The sequence below is a fragment of the Rousettus aegyptiacus genome, unplaced genomic scaffold, assembly GCF_014176215.1.
Source record: "Rousettus aegyptiacus isolate mRouAeg1 unplaced genomic scaffold, mRouAeg1.p scaffold_m13_p_17, whole genome shotgun sequence".
In the NCBI taxonomy this organism is placed as follows: Eukaryota; Metazoa; Chordata; class Mammalia; order Chiroptera; family Pteropodidae; genus Rousettus; species Rousettus aegyptiacus.
In genome coordinates this window covers 21409956-21433295 of record NW_023416292.1, presented here as the reverse complement: position 1 = coordinate 21433295, position 23340 = coordinate 21409956, and the positions used below count along the sequence as shown (strand labels likewise).

Genomic DNA, 23340 nt, shown 5'->3' with positions numbered 1-23340 from the left:
CCTCAAAGCTGGACTCCGTTGGAGGGATACAGAAAAAAGTGCAATGTTTTCAACTGCTAATTGCCGAATTTTGACTGTTATATTTTTATTGAAAAAGTTCTTTTGTCACTTGCTTTGTCAAATTTAGAAAGAACTTACTTTGCTGATTCCTCTGACTACGGTTCTAACCAGGACAGGCTTTACCAGGATTTTCTGAAGAAAACTCTGTACGCCAATTGGAGCTCAAATCCAACATACTGTTAATTATTTCTCGTATGCAGTAATCTGTGTCTTCACTGTGCAGCGGATGACTTCACCTTTCAACTCTCTTTTGACTCGACTGAATGTGTGTGCTCCTACATGCACACACACCTTGGACAGCTAGAATAGGAGGAGGCCAGGGGCATGTCTGAGCAACTAGGATTTATCACGGGCAAATAGCAGGGGAAAATGTTACTAAAATCCACAGATAAGTTCCTTAAGTCATGTGTAAAGAGACACTGCTATTAAAAATGTGCTTTATTTTTTGCTGAATTAAGTACTAGCTCCAAATTAAATGAGATTTTTTTATGCCTTCCAATTGTTAGCACAGTTAGCATCATCTTACAACAACCAAACAATAAATCAAACTAGGTCCTACTGGTTGTGTCCACATCTAGGTTGTCTGAGTGATCAAGAGCTCTTTTATTTGTTTGCTTTAGCTTTCAATTCTTGGTTATATCTGCAAAGAGAACAGAGAAAAATAATCACAAATCATAATAGATAGATGTATAATAAGAAGGGAATGACAAGCATATTCCGTCTCTTCTTTTTCACTAGTTGAGAGACTTTATACTTGTAAATACAATCTTTCCAGGGCCTTGCAGTTAGAAATAAGTAGAAGGGAGAGTGACTCAAGAACTTTATTTGCATCTGGCTTCCAACTGCCCGAAAATTTTAACAACTTAACTGAGATATAGTTTCCTGTACAGAAGCATTATTTTAATGAATGTTTTCATTCCTGAACTATACAAGAGTACGACAAACATGTGAATATATGTATAAAATTTAGCAAAACATGGTCATCTAGATCTTTCCCGAGAACAAATTCATCTAGGAAGAGATCCTGGTCTAATCACTAAAAATAAAATACACTCCTTTGATGCAGAAAGGCTACTGGGCTAACGAGATGCAAACACAAGTTTACTGAAGCTGAGGACCACATTCTCAATTCTCATTAATCCAAAGAAGAATGCGCTGCGAAGCCACAGAGCTGTTCCCTTTTAAAGTGCCCTGAACTTCAGGGACTGTTCTCCCCAGCCTCCGGCGGAGCGGAGAACAGCACGTGCGCGAGGAGGAACGCCTCCCGTGAAGCCCGTCGTACCTCCGAGGTTTCTCAAAAGGTCCTGATTTCAAGCACCGGATAGTGTTTTCCTAAATGCTCAAGTCTAATATTTGTATTTCTAACTAAATTTTTCAATCTCCTATAACAGAGAGATGCCAAAAATCATTTTGTCAAACTGTATTTGAATTTCTGATATCAGAAATAACAGTTCTGAATATGGCACTTAGCATCCTCTTAGTTATGCTTTCATGAATTAACATAAGGTAAAAATGAGACGGTATATGAGAAAACTACTTTGTGAATAAAATTACCATAAAGTTTATATTGCTATAAATAGGCCCTAAAATGTTTGTGAGGCACACTGTAGAATAGTGAGTTGTTTATTCACCTGGCCATTATGTGCTAGACAATTATAAAAGGATTAATTATAAACCTGCTTGTTAAACTAGGGGTGGTGAAGGTGAATAACATAAAATGCACTATACTCTGCAGAACAGAATACCTTCTGAAAGGCATGTAAATTATAACTGAATATTTTCTATTTTTTTAATTGAGATCACTCCATTTCTTTTAGCCAAAGAAAGCTGTTATTCATGACACTGCTTTGTAATTTAGGACGGTCCCATGTTCAAAGCCAGCGGCTGCCTCTAAGATGAGCTCATCGCAGTGTTAGCCACTCGCTGATGATGCTAAGTGCCGAGTGAGCAGGTTCACATTTCCAGAGCTCACGGAGCGAGCGCTTCCCCAGGAAACCCGCGGCCCCGCTCTAGCCGGCATCTCCCACGCGCTTGTTTCAGTCCCGCTGTCTCGTACACAGCTGGGAGTGAGTGATGAGAGGCGCATGCAGAAGTTTACCCAGGATATCATAAATCGTATGATATCTTAATAAGAGATTCTACGAAAGCGCTATACATCTAGATAATCCAAAGATTTATAACCTAGGTAACACGCTGCTTGATACTTTTAACTTAAACCCCGAGACTTTTCTAGAAATGTGAAATTTCTGCTTTAGGCGCATCCCACCTTAGTATCATACGTGAATCTTGGGGAGAAAAAAAAAAAGCACTGCCTCTGGGCGGCGGCGGAGGCAGACGCGTTTAGGCCCTTGCTCACCTCCAAATGCGAAAGAGCTGAGAGGCTCCCGCTGCGCCGACGAAGAAATTGACAGCAAACAGACTCCAGTTTTTTGGAATAATTACAAGCGAGTATCTTGACCAAATTAACCCTGTTGAAGTAAAATATTTTTTCACACATAAGTATTGCGGTGATATCTTAGCCGAACGTTTAGCATTAGTGTAAAACAGTCACAAACAGGACGACGGCAACACGACGCGGGACACGCGCCGGAGGGCAGCTCTGCCCGGAGCCGTTAACAGAGTTGCTGCAATTCGGTGTCGCACAAAACGCTCGGCTCCTCCATCAAGGGGAATCTTCACAGGGCAAGTAAACATTAACCGGGACTTTCCCCGTACTTATAAAAATATGCTCAAGGCAAAAACCTGAAAAACAGAACCCAGGCAGATACTCATTCACAGGGACCCTCTGTCTCCTCCATCTACAATCTAATAACTCCCTACAGTGTCTCATTCCTGTGTGTATCTCGAACATTAAATTGTTAGAGAAATTGAAGTAAAATAAAACAAAAATAGTGACTATCCTATATGGAACATGGAAGATTCTCATTTAATGTACCTGTAGCCATCAAAACAGCAGACTGCCCTGTGCTGAGTTTCTCCGCAGGTCTGGCCATGTCCGCTAATCCGGCACACACCAATCCCTGGAAACACACAGTAACACACAGGAAGGAAAAAAGCGTCTTCAGTGTCAGGTAATGGTTCTGAACTTTAAATAAAACGCAAAGCTATCTCAGAGGTTTCCACACGATAGTGGCTATAATTTTAGTATCCATGCCTTAAGAACACGTGTATCACGACGTAAAGCTACTACGAATCCGGAAACGCTTCTTACTCTCTTCCGGCCTGCGCTGACCACATCAAGCGGCCTGGCATATCTGAAAATCGGCAGCGCGCGCGCGTGTCCGCTCCACAAGCACGTCTTCCGCGTGTGAATTCTAAGATTCTTTATGCACGTCGGGAACCTCTGGTGGGCGGATGCCCGAAAACTAAGGTAATTTGTGTCGAGCCCTCCTTTCGCGTCTCTTTTTAAAAGTGGAAGTATGAGAAAAGCTCTGCTAGAACTTTAGTTTCTTGGTCAGAGCATTTTCCTATAATGTCGAAGAGCAGACGGTCTATTCTCCTCTGCTGCGTTGGTAACACCTTTTAATGGAATCATCCCTCTTACTCTACTGTCAGCATCACTCACGTAGTAATGAGTCCTCACTAGAAAGTCCATTGTGCTGCTCTTCTGAGGTCAGAATACATAACAGTGCACCCGTCCCCCAGTCAGTCGCCGTCGCTGAGATCCTGCCACGCTCGCTTCGCCTCACCCTGCCCCCCTCCTCCTTCTCCCCTTCCCCTTAAGTATTTTAAATCAAATCCTAAATATGTCATGAGAGAATATGTTTTTAAGAAATTATTTTCCAGTTTTACTGAGTTTCTTAAAGATGCTCCTGCATGCAAATATAAAACAGAAAGGGTTTCCACCTAAATAGAATACACATATACTTGTAAATTTATACACAGATTTCAATCAAATCCAAATGGTTTTGAATCAATGAAGTCAGTAGTCCAAGAAAGCAATGATTACAAAAAGGGCAAAAGGTTAAATACTGGAGTACAGCTAGAGGTAAATCGCATCGGCTTCCACTCGGGGTCCTCTGATTTCCTTCCTGAATGCTCCTAATCCCCCCTCCTCCATTCCTTCCCAGGTGCCACTGTACTGCTTCTCCGGTTCACGTCTGTTTTAATTTGTCAGGGTGTAAAACTGCTTTGTAGAGGGGAAGAAAGGGACTGATTCCTACTATTATTCTGCAGGGTCCACACTGCACAGTATGACCCTCTGGCTTGCTGAACAATCTCCGAAGAACGTAGGCTGTATTCCAGCATTCTCTTGTGGAGGAAGTCAGTGATGACGATTTCGTTTATGCTCACAGTATACACTTTGTTTTCCTGGACATGTAATTGTTCTCTTCCACGAAAGTCTTGAGCTCCCTTTGTCACGGTTCTAAAAAACCCTTTCTACTTCTACATCACTCTAGCCTGGTGTACATTATGTTAGAAAATCTCACTGTGAATCTAATCTCTGCCACTTACTAGCCGTGTGACTTTGGTTAAGTTACATAACATTCTGCCTTAAATTCCTCATGTATAAAATGAGAATGTTCATTGCTACCCTTTGCAAAAGTGATATATGATTCCATGATGCTTTAAAAGTATTCAGCGTCAAAGTATTTAGCAGTGTCTAGAAAATATTATTAACAAAAACAATAATAGCTTATATCTTTAAGGCAGCGGAGATAAAGGAATATTAGACTCCATATCCTTTCCCACATTACCAACCTCAGGGTAAGGGGCAGAAGGTCTGTGTTCCTTTTCATCTTTATTCTGAATTTTATTCAAATAATAGAACTGCAAATTTGGAGAGTGCTTAGAGTATACCACAAGATTATATACCACAGACAGGTATTAAAAATATGCATGGGTTATCCTGAAAGTTTGATTTATTCCTTAGGAGAAAACATTAAAAATTAGCTACACCAAATGGGATACTGCTCAAGAGTTAAGTATAACCCAGTCGGTACAAAAAGACTTTGAACAGGAACAGAGAGGCTCTCTTAACTGACCTTCGCGTAGCCATCTGCCTGGGCTGGTGGACAATCTCCATCCCTCCCGTGAACAGGCTAGGGAACGCCCGTGGCGGACGCTCACCGCGAGCGGGCTGTGCATTCTGCGCTGCCCACATGCTGCTCTGGCTCCACCGGCTGAGCTCTATTTTTATCAAGTCACTGTGTTTGTCCTCAGACCCGTTTATGCCATTTTTGTTACATAATTTAACGAACTACTAGGTAAACAGATGAAATACAAAAGTAGGTTGTTATTTCTATAAAAACTAAAGCGACTGTTTTGAAAAGACTGAAGAAAGGCAAGTTGTTAAAACTTAACTGTCAAATTTGCTTTGAATGAGACAGATATAAAAAAATTCGAGGGAAAGTCATAAAAATCCAGCAGGTTTCTCTCGCCATACATACTATTATGGAAGTGCCTGTGAATTTGCTCTGCCACCAGCCCAGGCATGTCCACCAGCCCAGGCATGATGGCATAATTCATCCAAGAGAGAAGGTGTGAAACTCAAAGTTAGTGGATGCATACACAAATAAAAGCTTTGGCCTTGAAGATGGCTGGCAAATAATATATGTTTTTATTCTTTAAGTTAATATATTTAAGGTATGTAGCATTGTTTTTAAGATTATCCACTTCGACCTTTATGATTATTTGGTTTCAATTACAGTAGCTAAGACAGACTCTGCGGCAGCAGCAGTTTTTGTGTGTTATGCATAGACTACCACGATTAATTACCAGATGCTCTGGAAGAAGAAAACGCATTAATATGCACAGAAAGTAAATATCTAACAAAAGACGTCTCCCCACCAGGGGACAAGGCACAGGAGTTTCCATTGCGATGCTGTCGTCAGCAGACTCTGGTATGATTTCAACATGAACTTAAAATAGATGTTTCTAAAGGAGACAGCAGAGAAGACACTGTGAGTGTCTTAACGTTGTCAGCGTTTCAAACACTGACGGTCCAAGTCAAAGAAACACAAAAGCTATTGATAAAATCAATGAACTTCTACACTGTGGCAAATTTGAGGTAAAAGGGGACCCCAAATTTATTGTAAGTAGATTAAATCATTCTTATTCTTTTAATAATGGTGCTAGAAACAATGCCTCAGGAATCAATTCCACTTTATAGATGTATAATTGCTGTATAATTTTATGTGTGGTAGAGAGAGAACAGGAAGGAAGTAATCATATACCTTCTATTAGTATGGGTTGTGGTTTCTTTCTTTTGGCATACCACACTATTTTTGAAAGCTTAGAGTACGAGCATAACCATCAAAGGTAATATATTAAACTTTTTTTAACTGATAGGACTTTTTCTCAATACACAAATATCAAAAAAGAACTGCTCTCTAGTTCTCTCTAAAATATAGCTCCCAGCCACTAATCTAATCTTGTCATGCTATAGCTGAGGACATGAACTGACAGGTTTAATTTGCCTAAGGCCTACAATTAAGGGAGAGCCACCTCTACCTCTAATGGTCTTAACCACTTAGATTTACAATGGAATTTTTGAATTGTTCCAACAAATTTAAAATAGTACATTTAAGAGAATTTAAATAGCCTACAATTCAACAACAAAAAACAACTTGATTAAAAAACATGCAAAGGGCCTTAGCAGATTTTTCTCAAAGAAGGTAACAGAAAGGGTCCAAAAGCACATGAAAAGATGCTCAGCATAACTAATCACATCAGGGAAACAAACGCAGATCCAACCCAGTGGTCCCCAACCTTTTTGGCACCAGGGACTGGTGGCTGGAAGAATGGGGGGTGGAGTGGGAGGGATTTTGGGGACCCCTGATCAAAACCACAATAAAGTACCACTTCACAGCAAGTAGGATGGCTATTATACAACGACAGCAAAAGTAAGAAGTGTTGGCAGGACGCAGAGAAACCGGGACCTTGCTCATGGCTGGCGGGACTGTAAAGCAGTGCGGCCACCGGGGAACACGATGGCAGATGCTCGAAATACTAAATATAAAATTACCACGTGATCCAACATTCCAATTCTAGGTATACATCTGGAAGAACTGAGAGCGGACACTGGAACGAATGTCACCACTGCTCACCGCAGCACCACTCACAACGGCCGACCAGCGGGCCAGCCTGAGTATCCGCTGGCAGGTCAGTGGGTAGAAAAACGCAGCGCAAACACACAACGAAGTATTACTCGGACTTAAAAAGGAGGAAACTATGCTCAGCGAAATAAGCCAGGCACAAAAAGACAAATGCTGGGTGACTGCACTTCCTGAGTCCCCAGGGCAGCCAGATTCCTGGAGACAGAAACCAGAATGGTGGCTGCCGGGGTGGGGGAGGGCGATGAGGAGTTGCTGTGTAATGGGGACAGAGTTTAAGTTGTGCAAGATAAAAAAAGTTCTGGAGATTGGCTGCACAAAGATATAAACGCACTTAACACAAAACAATGGTTAATTGTTTTGGGCTCCATCCCCGCAGTTTCAGATTCAGTAAATCTGTGATGGGGTCTGAAGATGTGCATTTCTGACACGCTACTGGGTGAAGCCAACGCCACAGGTCCAGGGATGACACTTGGAGAAGCGCTGCTACAGGCCAAAACTGGCCCTCTGAACACATAATCAGTGATTTGCTACCAACAGCCACCACGACGATTTCTTTTTAGCGAAATGAGAACGTTTGGAATGGAAGGCGAAGGGTAAAAAGCCTGGTCTTGGGGTCAGAAGTCCCGACTCCGTCATTTACCAAAGGGTAACATATGCTCTTAGATAAATCCTTCTGCTTCCTGAGACTAACTTTCCTTGCTTCTATTTTGGTGTATCTTCAGTTCTTATACTAAATTAATAACAACATTTAATTTGGGGGGTTCTAACCAGCTCAATGTTTTACTTATTCATTAAATTTTAGAAGTTCGTGTTCCTAGGGCTCACGATTTTAAGCTTTTTGATAGTAAATGTGTTCCCAGAAGGCCTCTTATCTAAGGAGTTTTTAAAAAATCTAAAGTGTGCTTTATGCAGGAAAAATGATACATCTGAGAATATTTGCATGAAATCATTTAGAGGCATACCATAAACACTTAAAAGCACATCCCTTATACAAGTTACTGCAAATGAAAAAGTTCCTATTAGAGAATTTTTTTTTCAGTAGCTTCTGCAAAAACTCAAAACTTACCCATTTCATAATTGGAGCCCAGAAAAAAACTGTTTTGGGACCTAAAAAAAAAAAAAAAGATAAATTTAGGAATAAATCAACTACTCACAACTTTATACATATCTTTTAATACCCATCACCACATTTCAAATACCCAAAGATTTATCAACCTACTTCTAATTGTTTTTACTATGCCGTCTGGATACTTTGTATGTAAGTTAACCTGATAAAGTTGCCACAGTATCACTCTTTTATATAAGTTGTTTTGACCTCCTTGTCAATTTTTTGTATTTTTGCGAAAGTATCACGGAGATAGTTTTGGAAACCGTTCTGGTGCTCTGCATTAAACATGGAACTTAATGTTAGTTCACTGATGGGTCACTTCCAATCAGGGCAATTATAGGTTTTTCTTGATACCGGTTCACAAGGAAGGTGAGGGCGGGGCATCAGGCTGGCTTCACTCAGGGCGGCCTGAGGCTCCAGGTGCAGCTTAGACCATGGCAATCCCACCTGGTTCCTGCAGTCTCCCCAGGAGGCTGACGCCGTGATGCACTGGTCCTCTAAGTCAATCTTTCCAACCTTGCTGGTAATCTCATTTAGCTTGAGCTTCTGCGATTCCCACCATCATGCCCGGTTCATTTTTCTTTGTCATGCACAAAGTCTCTGGTCATGGGCTGTGTCAATCACTAAGTTTATTTTTTATACCTGCATGAAGCTAGGCTTCATTGCTTAAGAGTAACTCAGCACAGGTGTTTTAGTCTCTGGCTTTGAACTCTCAGACTCCTCTCTTTCTATTTCAAAACTGATATTTCCTCTTCTGCTGCCTCTCGACTCTGGTTTCTCTGTGAGTTTAAATGGGTGATCCTTCAACAGTTAATAAACAGTTAAGCTTTTCAGTAGGTTTGCCTGGCAATTTATCCCAATTTGTCCTGAGCTAGGTGATAATTTTAAAACATTAACTGCCCTCCTCCCCCAACTAACCAAACAAAAACACAAGCATCAAATTATGGTTGCTAAAACCTGGACCAAGAAATGTACGAATAGTTAATTAGTGAATAATTTTAAACTACAAAACAAACCCTAAATTAGTTTAACAATTGCTAAGTATAGAATTTTAAAGAATCAGTAGCAAATATATGTATACGTGCTATTCTAAATTTCTAATTTTTCTGAGATATGAGAGGATGCTGACAAGTGACAAAAAAAATCAGAATTAGATATCTATAAATGAAAATAAGGAGTGTTTTCTTCATTGTTAAAAAAAGCGGGGGCTGGTAATTGGCTAGCAATACCCCTCATCGTACAATAGGTCAACAAAAATTGCAGAGAAATCTTATTTTAGTTCACCTTTCCAATTTATGTTAGCCAATCATTTGCTACCTTAAGAGAAAAATACGTCAAATACATGTAGACATGTATGAATTCAGGTACAGAGGCTGTCTTCCTGAAAAATGCAATTACTCAATAATAGATACAGTAATGAGAAAATATTCCAACTTATTTCAACATTTCTAAAACATGAAGTTTTGATAAAACAAAGCATTTGAAAATATATATACTCAAACAGTGACAACATGTCACACGTGTCATTCTAGATCTGGGAAAACCAGGTTTATATTCCATATAACGACACACTTATTCTCATGGCTATTCATTAATAAATAATTAAATAATTATGATACCTGAAATGATTATAATACTTTAAAAATCAAGATAACCAGAAGTGTACTCTCACAGAGTACCTAGCTAACATTCATTAGGAGGAATGAAAAAACTTGATTAGGTGGAAAATTTGAACTGCTGAAATATATTGAATAAAAGTCATCTCATAAGAGATCTAACTTGGAGGCCAAAATGACAGAAATGTGTCCCCATCAAATATAAAGACAGTTAACTAACAAGACATTTTCATCTTGTCGCTTAGAAATCTACTCTTGGAAGTTGAAAAGGCTTCAAAAGCTGACAATTTGGAAATATCAAACAAGTATTCAACAAATACATATGTATATATATTTAAAACTATAAACTATTTTCAGGCATAACAAAAAAATATTGAAAATAATGTAATAATCATTTTCTTGTGTGTTGTTAATGGGTTTCTCTTAGTTTTAAAGTGAAACTGATGTTTTTTAAAATTCAAACTTTTATAGAAGAATTTGAGAAATTCTGCAAGGAGATATAACCAAATATGTAGCAGACAAACATTTTCAAACAAATTAACAAATCTAGTTGCCTTGATCATCTTTGATGAATCTGTTGATAAAATAGTCATAAATTTACCTCCTAATTTCGTCATCTGAGAGCAGTCACTGTTAATGACATAAATTCTATGCAGAAAATATGTCATTGATCGAATATATGATTCTCTCCCTAAGGAAAGATTTTCTTCTTGGAACAGAATAAGTAACCTTTACAAACAGGCAAAGACACGTACAAATACTGAATTGATGTGCTCACTATTTCCCAATGTGAAAAATAAAGTTTTTAATTGAATGTGTTCCATTATCTCTTCCTAGCCCTTTCATACCATTTTTCTATGGTTTGCTACTTTTCAATATCCCTCAACATTTCTCTTAGTTTCTTATATTATGCAAGTTGACCTGTTCACTATCATGTAACAAACTACAAACCTTAGAATTTGTAAATGTTACTCTTTGACACAAATATTGACTGCCCAATATACCTATTTTTATTTGTACTAAAGTTGTTACGGTTTTACAGCAAGAATATGACTGGGCTACCTTTTTAGAGCTAAATAATTTTTAGATTTTCTGTACATACTTGACAGTGATAAAATCAAATCTCAAAAATTTAGAATCGGCAAGATGTGATATCCAACTATTAATACCTTAGCTTTGCACATTATTGTAAAAACCTCAGGTAAGTGACTCTAGCCTAATGTTTAAATGATTCAATAACATACTATTATACAAAAACTTAAATATGCACTCTAATAACTCCTGAAAGAATAATCAATGTTTCCTCAGATTTTATTCAATACTAATTTATCAACAATTACATTTTTCATGCTTCTCCATTTCTATATTGCTGTGCATGCAACTTTTTAATCACAAATACTTTCTCAGTGACAGGTGTTCTTACTCTGCATATTGGTCAGAAGCTTAGGTGGGAGGAAATCAACACTGGTTGAGAGTCTGAGTGTTTGCTTATCCTATCATTTAATTATCCTGACAATCCTTAAATGGTGATAATTATTATCTCCATTTAAGAGTTTAGAAAACTAAGGCTTGAGGCATTTAAGGTAAAGATCACATACTCAAGATTCAAACCTCAGTCTGTCTGGCTTCAAAGTTTATGTTCCTTCCTCTATACAGAAAAGGGATCATAATAACTGAATTAATCCAAGAACATCCAGACAAAATGTACAATTTACAAATGAAAGGTAACTCCTCTTCATTCTGAAAGTTGAATAAAAAAGTATCACAAACAATGATTAGGCGGTCAAAGCCAAAGCCTTGGAAAAAACCACTATAAAACTACCCTCCAATTCTGTGCTAAAGTAGTTTTAAATCGTTCCTCCTCCACCCTGACCTTACCCTACAGCCCAAATGCCACTCCTTTTAAGGGGTCAAAAGTGACTCCACAGAATTTAGTTGACCCTCAAGTCCAGATGATTACAGAAGCATTGCCTAACCTTTGCTCCTGATAATCTTTGCCACAAAATGGCACAATTCCAAATATTTGAGTGTTAAAGGAACTAAAAGGCAAAATAACTCTTTTGACTATAAAAACTACTCCTGAAAGATCAATTTTATAAAGTATAACCCCCCAAAACAGTTCTTTCCATTACTGAACTGGAAATCAGATTTAGTACTAACCAGCTCAGACTCCAGAGAGTTGTGTCATAGCCACCCAGGTATGTGGGAAAAAGTCAGCCTTCCTAACCAGACCAAGTGCAGAAATAGACTTAGCAATGTGGGAAAAAAGGGACCCCTTTTGGTTTGGACTGCGGTATTTCAATTTATAACACATTTTCTCCTTTGCAAAGTCTTCAGCTTGAAAGAGACCTGAAGCTATATCCCGGTTTTAGTTCCCGGCCAAGTATTATTACTGCCTATTTTATAGAGAGATCTGGATCTTAAATACAGCGTGGGAGAAATCTGGATCTTAAATACAGCGTGGGAGGGACTGGATTCTTCCTGTTTCTTACAGAAATATTTTTTTCAAGCACAAGGACATTGTTTCCCAGCAGGACAAGAGAGTGCTAACATTTACTGAGCATGTATGAAGAACCGGGGGTATATGTTACATTTAATTCTCACCTTAACTGCATTTTAAAATAATTAAAAAAAAATTCAACTATAGTCGCCATATGTTAGTTGCAGGGGTACGACATAGGGACTGGACGCCTTAAGCACATTTTACAGAAACTAAGAATGTGAGATTTCGTCCAAGGTCACACCTACGGTAAGTGGCAGGGCAGAAACCCAGGTCTGTCCGCACAAAATGGTCCAGGGAGAGCCAGCTGGAGCTTTTGTAAATAAAGACAGCCTTAAACAAGCCGGACCCACGGGGCGGGGGATGACCCTGAACCCGGTGCAGCATCTGCAGGCCTCTGCCAGCTAGAACCGAAGGCGGGGTGACCTCCAAGCCCCCCGCCTCCCTTCCTGCGACTAGGCGGCTCTGCTCCGCGCGGGGTCAACATCCCACCACTCGGGGAGGGAAGGAGGACAGGACGACGGTTTCCTGCTGGCCCAGAACCCTTGGTGGCCGCGGAAACGAAGAACGGTCAAGCCCCGGGGCCCGGCCAGGTTTGGGTCGAGCCTAAGGGATGGGGTGCGACAAGGGTCGCGAAGGTCTGCGAGAGACGGCGAACGGCAGGGCGGGGGGTGGGAAGCAGACGGAGTCACTCGATGGGGACGGGCTGGGGCTGTGGGTGACGCCTCTGGCGGCAGAGCTGTCACTGTGCCCCCAAAGGTCTGCTCTAGGGGGAGAGGCAGGGAAGCTCTCGGCGGGAGCCACTCTGGGTCCCTTACCTGCCGGGTGGTTGTATAACGGCCTCAATTTCTCAGGCAGGAAGAACTCGACTTTATCGAGGACCCGGTGGTAGGTGGCCCGTAGGCCCCGGGCGCCGGCGGCTGACATGTCTGCAGGCGAGTCGATCTTGGGCGGCCGGGGGGCCGCGCGCTCGTGCCCGGCGGACTACGAAGGGCAGCTCGTCACTACCCTCTGCCTCAGAGCCTCGAGTCCTCCACTCCCCCAGGGTGCCCTCCCGCGGTTCTGCCTGCGCCCGGCGAACCACCCACCCAGGGCCCCCGCCCAGTGAAAGCTGAGGAGGCGGAGGCTCCGCGACTGCCCGCCCCGGGTCGGCCCCCAGCGCACCCGCGGCCGCTGAGGAGGAGGAGCCATGGCAACAGGTGCCCCAAAAATGGCCGCGGCGAGTCCTCCAGGGGCCGGCGGCAGCGCGCCTGCGCGAGCGGAGCTGCCCGCGGCGATTGGCCCGGCCTGGCGTGGGCGGGGCCTGGCGCGAACCTCCTTCCCGCCCTCGAGGCCATGTTGGAGAAGGGAAAGTGAAGTGGCGCCTGCTCTCAATCCCCCTTCGCTTTGATGAGGGAGGCCCGTTCTTAAAATGGGCTTGTGGGGCCTTCCCTGCCCCAACCAAAGATGCCGCCACACAACGCTCCTGTCTGGTTTGCAATGAGACTCATGCGCGAGAGGCTTCAGAGCTCGGCTGCTCCTCTCCCTTCCTCGTCTACCCGAGCCCGCTCCCCGGGGGTGAGGGCAGCCGCGGCGCACGGCGGCCTCAGCGCCGCGGGCCGTCATCATCTCGCGAGAAGTGCTCGGTCGCGAGAGCGGCGAGAACGCCGAGAGGGAGGAGTCGCGGCCGCCTCCGCCCCCGCCTCCTCCTGTCGGAGGGGCCGGGGGAGGGGACTGTCGCTGTTCTCTGGATGTTCTGGGCGGTCTGGGCAGAGTATGAGGCGAGCTCCGGCCCGGGCGCGGCCGGGCTTCGGGGCCCAGGGCGCCGCCGCCGCCGCCGTCTGAGCCGCCGCGCCCGCCCGCCCGCCAGGCCCGGCGCGCGGATGGTGCCGGCGCGGCTCGGGGGCTGATCGCGTGTCCCTCCCCTCCCCTCCCCCACTCGGTGGGCTCCCCTCCCAGCCCGGCCCGGTGGAGCCATGTCTCGGGGTGGCTCCCGCCCACACCTGTTGTGGGACGTGAGGAAAAGGTCCCTGGGGCTGGAGGACCCGTCCCGGCTGCGGAGTCGCTACCTGGGTGAGCGGGGGCCCCGGGGCGGCGGCGCCGAGGTCGCCGCCCGGAGGTGGGGGAGGGGGCCGCGGTCGGGGCTGTTGGAGGAGGGACAGCGCCTCGGCCGGTCGCCCCCGAGACGGGGGCGCTGGGGGGACCCCGGCGGACGGCCCCGCGCCCCTTCTTCCCAAGGCCAAGCCCCCCCTTTGCATGCTGCCGGCCGCCGCCCCTGCTGGGTTTTCCTCGAGGGGCCGGACCGGGGCGGCCGGTACTGGGGCCAGGCAAGGTGTTGGGGTCGCATGTGGAGTGGGACTCGGAGAAGACTCGCCGGACCTCTCGGAGCGTTTGGGGCGAAAGTTGGCGCTCTCGCTCTTTCGCCAACGCCGTCCCCGCTCGGCCGAAGGACCGGAGCGTTCGCCGACACCCGCCGCGCTTCAGCCTCCGGAGGGCTCAGGTGTCGGCTGCGAAGCGGTGACCACCCTCGGGGACTTCACGCTCCAGACCGACTCCGCGCACACTGCCCGGCGGCCCGGAGCCAAACCCTAAAAGTGATCGGCGCGCCCGCCCCACCCCCGCGTGCTCTCCCGGTTCGACTCCGCCGTTCAGTTGGGTTTGACCGCTTTGAGGAGGTGTAGGGTTTCACGTTCCCATTCCCACCCCTGCAGAACGCACTTGGCATTTACGGTTTCGTGGTTAAGCTTTCTAAAAACAACCTTCAATGCTTGAGGGAACGGTATTCCACTTTTTTCGTTTCGGATAAGGTGGTTTTGTGTGGATTCTGGGTCCGGTCTCTGAAACGTGGATGTAGTTACTGTGGGTCTTTTTTTTTTTTTTTTTTCTTGAGCAATCTTTTCGTGACACTAATTCTATTTTTCTATTTTTTGAAAATAAGACGTCATTTAAAACTGTATCCCCAGTTTTGCCACTTTTTGTTAGATATTTATCGATGTCATTTGGTTTTGACTTCGAGTCAATAAAAGAAAATGATATCTCATGACATCTAGTAGTTCTAGTTTGTAAATTTTTCGAGAGAACTTGGAAGCTTTTTTTTCTTCTTATTCTCGGTTTTTAGTGTCTCAAGTGACATATGAATACATTCTGGTTAAAAAAATAAAAATAAAAACAAAGCAAAAACCCTTTTGATCTTTCCCATTCCATTTTCAAACACACCGTGTTATGTCTCCTGGGTATTTGTCCAGACCCTTTTCTTTGCATTCTTATAGCACGTATTATGTATAGAAGTGTCATAGTTGTGTGTGCGTGTGTGTGTGAGTGTGTGAGACCTGTATATATGTTGTCATACAGTAAACATTGTTTTGCAACTTGCTTTTTCTACACTACATCTTGGAGATCTTTCCATGGCATTAATATATAGGTTTCTATATTAATGTTTTGTTATGCTTTAAGTAGTTCAGATGTGTCTGTAATAGTCAGTTTAAATTAAAACCCTGTATTTTCTTTTTTCCTTCCTCCTCGGGCACTTCCCTAAAGGAATGCTGTTGAGGAAAATTGGAGAGTAAGAGTCCACTGACTTTAGTAGAAAGTCTAAATGATAGATTTTCAAATATACGTATATAGCTACAGGGAGTTCCTTATCTTAAATAATACTTGAAGTATAAATGCTTTATAATTAGCACATTCTTAGAACAACTTCTTTTAAAAATGGTTTCTGCGTATTTGGAAATAGCTTGTAAAGTCATTTCTTGGCCTTCGTAGACCTTTACACCAGTAGTTTATCTGACTCTTCTACACTACAGTGCTAATCTTGGTTTGGCATTTAGGAAACAGCAAGTCCACATTAGTAGTGCCTGAATTAATGAGATTTTTAAAAATAATATTTTTAAGTACTCTTAATAAAAGTCTTTTAAAAAGTGCAAGTCCAAGGGTTTTAGAAAGTAAATAGATTCTTGTTTTGAGACTTCAACAAACATTTTGATTGTTTATCTACAGTATTGTAGGTTCTTTTTTTAATTTATTTTCATTGTTGTATTTCTAATGAATTCCTGCTAAATAACAGTAAAATTGGGATAGAACAAATTGATAGATTTTTCTTGTGACATTTACATTTCAGATTATTTCACCAATAGTTGTATTTGAGCTTTGCAGTTGATTTTATTTAAATTTAGTTATTTATTTTCCTCCCATAAAAGAAAGTTACAGTTCACAAAATTTTCTTATATTGTGGGAATGAAGAAAAATAATTTGTCATACGTTATTTAGGAGAAAAACTATATTTATATGTAGCCCCAAATTCACAAGGTTCACCTGAACCAATGGAATATTGTTTTAGTTTAGCATGGATTTCCAGAGAGTAGGTCAGGGATTGTCATCTTTGTGAGCCTGATGTAAATTTCACTGTTGGATTTATTTTTTAAAATAGTAATTGTCAAAGTGTGGAGATACTTGTAGGTTTAAATGTTTCAGAGTTCAAGCTACTGTGTACTGAGATAAGGTAGTGCTTTTAGAATTCGGTGGTTATTATAGTAACTTAGTAGCCACACATTTTAGTGATATAATTGTCAAAGTGTGGAGATACTTGTAGGTTTAAATGTTTCAGAGCTCAAGCTACTGTGTACTGAGATAGGGTAGTACTTTTGGAATTTAGTGGTTATTATAGTAACTTATTAGCCACATGTTTTAGTGATATAGTAATTGTTAAAGTCTGGAGATACTTGTAGGTTTAAATGTTTCAGAGCTCAAGCTACTGTGTACTGAGGGTAGTGCTTTTAGAATTCAATGGTTATAATGACATTAGCCACATGTCTTAGTAAATTTATATAGTTTTATAAAGACAGACATTGTTTATAAAAGAAACTCACTTCTGCATATTTCTTCTATTCATATTTTTCTCATTTTAGACAGATGTGCCTACAGTTTGAATTGACACTTTCTAACCCCTCTAAATTAAAAGATGGTAATTGACAAAAGTAATTTTAAAGAACTTTTTGAGTTTGCTATAATGTATAAAATGTTTAATATAAAATGTTTAAGTTATGGTTAGGCACTGTATAGGGCAGCTGTAATGAAATAGCTATAAGTGGGGTGGCTTATAAACAAGAGAAATTTATTTCTAACAGACTTGGAGGCTGGAAGGCCAAGATCAAGGTGCCCACATGGTCAGATTCTGTATCTGATGAGGCCTGCTTTACTCTAATCCTCTGCAGCAGAAGGGGCTAGGCCAGCGCCTAGGGCTCTCTTTTATAAAAGCCATAATCTACTTCCAATCACCTTGGGAGATCTCCTGATACCATCACTTTGGGGGTCAGGGTTTCAATTGAGGAATTTTCCCCGGGGGTGGGGGGGAGGACAACACATATTCAGTCTATAGTTCACAGCCAGTGACAACTTTATAGTTAAGATTGAAATCTTTTTGTAACAATGTTAGGAATCAATATCTGAGTTTCATTAAAGTCACTTAAATTACTCTTTTGGCACAGCCTGAGTATATCTATGTTCAGATTTACCAAATTTTTCATAATGTGTTGCCAGGTTACAATATGTTAAATGAGGGGTCAGTTAATTCTGACTTTTGCCTCATTAGCTACTGAGGAAGTTAGTGGAAACTTGGTTTTTGTTTCTTTAGTCTTGAAATCTCAGTGAAAATTGGAAAGTGATTTTAGTAGTGAAAATGTCAAATATGAAAAATAGAACATGCCAGTAATTCCTGTAGATCACCAAAGGCATGCTGTCAATCACAACAGCTGCAAACAGCAGGCTGGGACCACTCAGCGGTGGGTTTCCCCCCTCGCTGGGGCAGGATGAGCGGGCTTAGAAGGCATAGGAGCATCTGGCAGCACCAAACACGTTACAGGTATGTTTTACGTCAGTGTTTTTCACATGTTTTGGCCACGATCCACAGTAAAAATACATGTGGCAACTTGCGATCCACACACACAGCTAAAAAAAAAGATACTCCAAATGTGATTTGGCCTTATTAAGTGGGTGCATTCTCATTTCTGTTCTGTATCACGTTAAAAATGTTGGTGTGGACCCAGGAGAATCTCCACTGAGTCTTGGCTTGAGGGTTGCAAAGCTGTACCAGCTGCTGTGTATTTTTTGTAATTGAATGTCATTGACTTCAGGTTAGGGCGACAGGCTCCCCAAGTATTTATAGCAGATTAAAAAATATTTTTTTCGTTTGAACACCGCTGATGGCTAATAAGGAAGAGATAAATAGCGAAAGTTTTTATTTACACCTTAGAAAAATATAACTAGAATAGGACACTCTTAATCCTCGTTTCCTGGAGAGATACCCGCAGTGGGATTGCTGAGCCGCAGAAGTGTGTTTAACTTTACAAGAAACTGTCGGACTTTTCCAAAAGTAATTGTACTGTGCTGCGTTTCCACCAGCAGCGCTGGAGAGTCCCGTCGTTTCACATCTCATCAGCACTTGGCGTTGCGAGTCTTCCTAATTTTAGCCTTTCTAGTGGGTATGTAGAGGTATTTTATTATAATTTTAATTTGCATTTGATTCAATCCAAATAGTGATGTTGAGTATCTTTTCATGGCCATCCATATGCTTTGGTTAAATGTTCAGATTTGCCTTCTTAATACTGTAAGAATTCTTAATACATTCTTGATTCAAGTCCTTAATCAGATATGTATTTTGCAAATACTTTCTCCCAGTTTGTGCCTTTTAGTTTTTATAACGTCTTTTGTAGTTTATACTTTTATGTGCTGTTTAAGAATCTTTCCCTAATCCAAGATCACAATGATTTCTGATATGCCTTTTTCTAGAGGTTTTCTATTTATAACTCTTACATTCAGGCCTATGAACAATTTTGAGTTAATTATGCTGTGAGGTAAGGGTCAAGTTTCATTGCTTTGCACATGAATGTGCAATTGATCCAGCACCATTTGCAGAGACTCTCTCTTCCTCTTTGTTGAAAATCAATTGACCTGAGTCCATGTAAGTCAAGTTCTCTACCACGGCCCTTCCCTTTGGTGGAGGTACCTGTCTTTATGCCAGTAGTTCATGTCTTTATGGCGAGTATTGACATCAGCTGGTGTGATATTTTGAGCTTGGTTCTTTTTTTTTTTTTAAGTGATCTTGGCTATTCTGGGTCCTTTTCATCCCCATATAAATTTTAGAATCAGCTCGTCAGTTTCTGCAAAAGAGACTGGTGGAGTTTTGGTTGTTATTGCATGGAATCTACATATTATTTTGGGGAGAACCGATGACTTTTACAGTGTTGAACCTTCCAGTCCACGATCATGGATCTTCTCCATTTTTAGCTGTTCTTCCATTTCCCTCAGCAGTGTTTTATAGTTTTATGTTTTGTCAGTATGCAAATCCTACATCATATTTTGTATATGCCTGTCTGTGTTCTGTCTCTCCTCGGAGTTTTACATCCTTTGGTGCTCAGTTTCTCTGGTTATCTTGTAAGATGCCGTGGGAGCTAAAGACTACTTCAGAAGACAGTAGCGAGAGTGACAGATGCTGTGTGGCTGTGACAAATGTGCCTTGAAAGAGACCAATGCTTTCACTGATAGCCCTTGATATCGGAGAACAAACGAATGAAGAGGACGGGCCGCAGGGACAGTGCAGGGAAAGGAGGGCCTTGACCCTGAGCTGGGGAGGGCAGCGGACGCAGGTGGCGAAGACTCCGGCGCTGGAGAGGGGCAGCTCACCAGGCCCCGGGGGCAAGGGAAGTGAGAGTGTGGGTCAGGTGCCCGCCCCCCTCTGCTCTGTGTCACTGGCCTCCTTCCTGTCTCTTAACCACCTGAAGTCACCTTCTCTCATGAAGTCACCTTTCGAATCGTTTTTTTTATTTTCTGAACATTAACATAGAACAAACCCCACATGTGCACGGGAGGCAGCTAATCTTAGTGTCCGCAGTGTGGCAGGCACACGTATGAGTTCCGCATATGCTAGTACGCGGCAATAAGCCTGTACAGTTGGTGGTGGTATTTTACAATGTAAGAACTGGGGCTCCGAGAGGGTCAGTTTTTTTCCCAGCCCAGTGTAGTATGTTCCAAGTTAGACATTTCAACCCTGGTCCACCTTTCTCATCCTAAGCATCTTGGTCTAACGAGAGAGAGGTATAAGTAAGTTACAAAGCTGCTCAGTAAGTTACATAGCCATTAAAAATGAACAATGGCTCTGCATCTATCATCACCGAAGGATGCTCACCTTGTATTAACGAGTGAAACACATTACAAAACCATATTATGATCCCACACGTTCATTCACTGATTCAGCACCTGTAAATTGAGTGCCTACTCTGTGTCGGGCGCTGTGCTAGGCCCTTTGGGGTACCCGGTGAACAAGAGTTCCTCGCTTTAGGGAGCGCACTACTTGTCAGTATAGAATGGAATGTCAGAGTGGAGGTGGAATCGGAAGCGGTGACTTGGATTGCACAGGACGAAGCCGCAGCGACAGGTCAGTCCACCTCCCCGCAGGTGCAGGAGTCGGGAGACGGCCCCCCGCAGCGCGTGCGTTTCTGCGCGTCTTAGGAGCGGAGGCGCCGGTGGCTTTTCTGGACAATCTTTCCAAGACTCCAGGTAGTGAACAGGCTTGGAAGATAAAATAGCTCCCTCAGGGGCAGAGGGGAGATTTATTTATTGTCCAGTGTAATAAAGATGTCTCCCTCTGGGACGAAGGTCGCTCGTTTCGCGTGATGAGCAGTTCGGGTTCCTGCGGGTCAGGGTTCGGACTCCCTGCGTGGCCGGCATCGCGCCCCGCGGCTCCGCGTTGCCCCGAGCCGGACCGGGGAGCAGCGGGGGCCGAAGCCCCTGCCGCTCGCGGTGCCACGGGCAGTAGAGTCCTTTGCTTCTCCGATGGGACGTGTGTCTTCCGCAGCACCCATGAAATAGCAGCTTGCAAACATGGTGCTTGTCAACAGAAGTGAGTGTGTTTTTACTTTAATTTGAAGGGGTTCCGTTTTTTGTTTTTGTTTTTACGTAAGGTTCTTATTTTATGGTGGCTTTTAGCTCCCATTTCTTGGTCGTGCATTTAGTTACTAAAAGGGTAAAGTGGGTTGACGCTGGTTTGTTCTAGAAGCACGTTTTGTGGGACGTGTGCACAGTACAGCCGTTTTGAGGCCAAAGTGTTCGGAAAGGTCGCTCAGCACCCGCCCGGTCTTGCCCTTTTTCATGCGCACGTTCCGTAGACGAGATCCTGACGGAAGTGCTCAGGTCGGCGTGGATTCTGTCACGTGTCACCACTATTTTCTGTAGACAGAAACCGCTGGAGCCGCGTTTTCAAACCCAGATTTTAAAAGTTCGGCGAAAAGATTTTCTAGTACTTTTTTTTTTCACATTTTAACAAATTCTAATTGTTGTCATGTTGTTAATTTGAACTCTTTATTTCTTAAGTCTTAATTGATAACAGTAGAATTACCAAGCGTGCCATTGGCCAAAAGGAAAAGATTTAAAAAATTTCTTTTCTATTTACTATTAACATCTTTTTAAAAATGAAAATCAGATTTGAAAAGTTAAAGTACAAATTAGATGAAAACACTAATTGTTTTATTCCAGTAAGTTTAGGAACCATAGAGCGTTCCCCCCATATAAAAGTAGAATTATTTTTTTAACCCATATATTCATCCTCTTTCTAGCCATTTCGCCAGTTATAACCAAGGAGAAAGAAAACAATTTGGCTTCACAAACATCCTGATCTTTACATTAAATGGCAAGAAAACAGAGAGTTCTGCCTCTGTGTCAGTGTGTGGAGAGCAGAGTCAAATTTAATTTTATTTGGGATCTCATCACCCCGATTACTTAGCTAATTATCGCTCTTTGTCATAGACTCAGCTTCCTCTCATTACAGCTTCTGAATAAACATGAAGCTTTTTGGTCCATCTTTGGTCAAGATGATTCAGGGAAACCTATTTCTCTTTTTCATAGAAGGAACATGTTCTATTTTTATAATATTTTAACTGTTCTGCTATTTATGGACATTTAGGTTCATTTTTTCTGTCTATTTTTGCTGCCACATTTCATCATTGTAGAATGAACTTTGGAATATTTTAACCTTGCTGAAACTGAGATGTGTTTAAATATGGGTGCCATCTAACACATGCCATTTATTTTCATTGAAGACCCTATCCCAGTCTTCTCTGACCCCTTTCTTTGCTTTATTTTTCCATGTAGCACTTTCACCAAGTGCCATATTGTGTATTGTCTTTCATCCCTTACTAGATGACAGGGATCTTTTCTACCATGTTTTACCACTCTTCCTGGTTCCTAGAGTTCACCTGGCACGAAGCGAGTACTCAGCATATTTCCCGGATGAATGGATGAATGAAGGCAACATTTGAGTGTTTACTGTGGTCCAGACACTTTGCTAAGCCCTTTCTGTCCTTGAATCACTTAATCCTTGTAAGAACCAGGTACGCAGATACTCTAACGAGGAAACTAGGGCAAAGGAGGAGGTTAATTTGCCCAATATCACTCAGCTTACAAATGGAGAGTTGAAATTAGAGGTCGAACCTGCCCCATGCTAAATCCTCAGCTCTTAACTTTAACGTTACATTTTTCTCAGCTACAAATTGTAGGATTTATTTAGTTCGTTCTTTCTTTTTAAACAGGAAGAAGAGAATTTATCCAAAGATTAAAACTTGAAGCAACCCTGAATGTGCACGATGGCTGTGTAAGTAATAGTTAATTTTCAACCAAGAACGACTTTAAAAACTGTTCAAATGTTTGATGAAATGCCCCAATCCTCCCTGAAAAGATCGCGACTAACTGCAATAAATTGGGAGAATAAAGCATTAAAACATTAAAGTAATTTTGAATTTAGAAAAATAACGTGAGACGTTTTTAAAGTACAGATGGTTCATGTTGTTCCGTCTTGACTGAAAGTGGAAATCTCATTCTTTTTTGAAAATTTAGATACAGTTTACATACCATAAAATTCACCCATTTTAACGGTGCAGTTCAGTGGTTGGTTAATATATTCGTAATGTGCAGCTGTCACCATTATCTACTTCCATTATATTTGCAGCATCCAAAAAAGGAAGTCCGTGCCGT

At 42.2% G+C, this 23340-nt stretch overlaps 2 protein-coding genes across 4 annotated transcripts in view; one reads left to right on the top strand and one right to left on the bottom strand.

Moving 5' to 3' along the window:
* Nucleotides 1-387: 387 nt before the first annotated feature.
* Nucleotides 388-13419, bottom strand: MPC2 (mitochondrial pyruvate carrier 2). Its single transcript, XM_016148594.2, has 5 exons — nt 13161-13419; nt 8185-8225; nt 2996-3080; nt 2417-2528; nt 388-700 (listed from the first exon to the last, which is right to left on the bottom strand). Exons 1-5 carry the CDS (start codon nt 13267-13269, stop codon nt 664-666), a joined length of 384 nt encoding a protein of 127 aa, XP_016004080.1. The 5' UTR covers nt 13270-13419; the 3' UTR covers nt 388-663.
* A 754-nt stretch (nt 13420-14173) lies between these two features.
* The window catches only part of DCAF6 (DDB1 and CUL4 associated factor 6), a 61946-nt gene continuing 52779 nt past the window's right edge, over nt 14174-23340 (top strand). The window contains exons 1-2 of one of the 3 annotated variants that reach the window (XM_016148591.2): nt 14174-14394; nt 22899-22960. In XM_016148591.2, the coding sequence (XP_016004077.2) occupies nt 14298-14394; nt 22899-22960 (159 nt within the window). In that variant the 5' untranslated portion in view covers nt 14174-14297. The remainder of the gene's footprint in view (nt 14395-22898; nt 22961-23340) is intronic. The other 2 variants (XM_016148592.2, XM_016148593.2) reach the window with 2 other exon arrangements.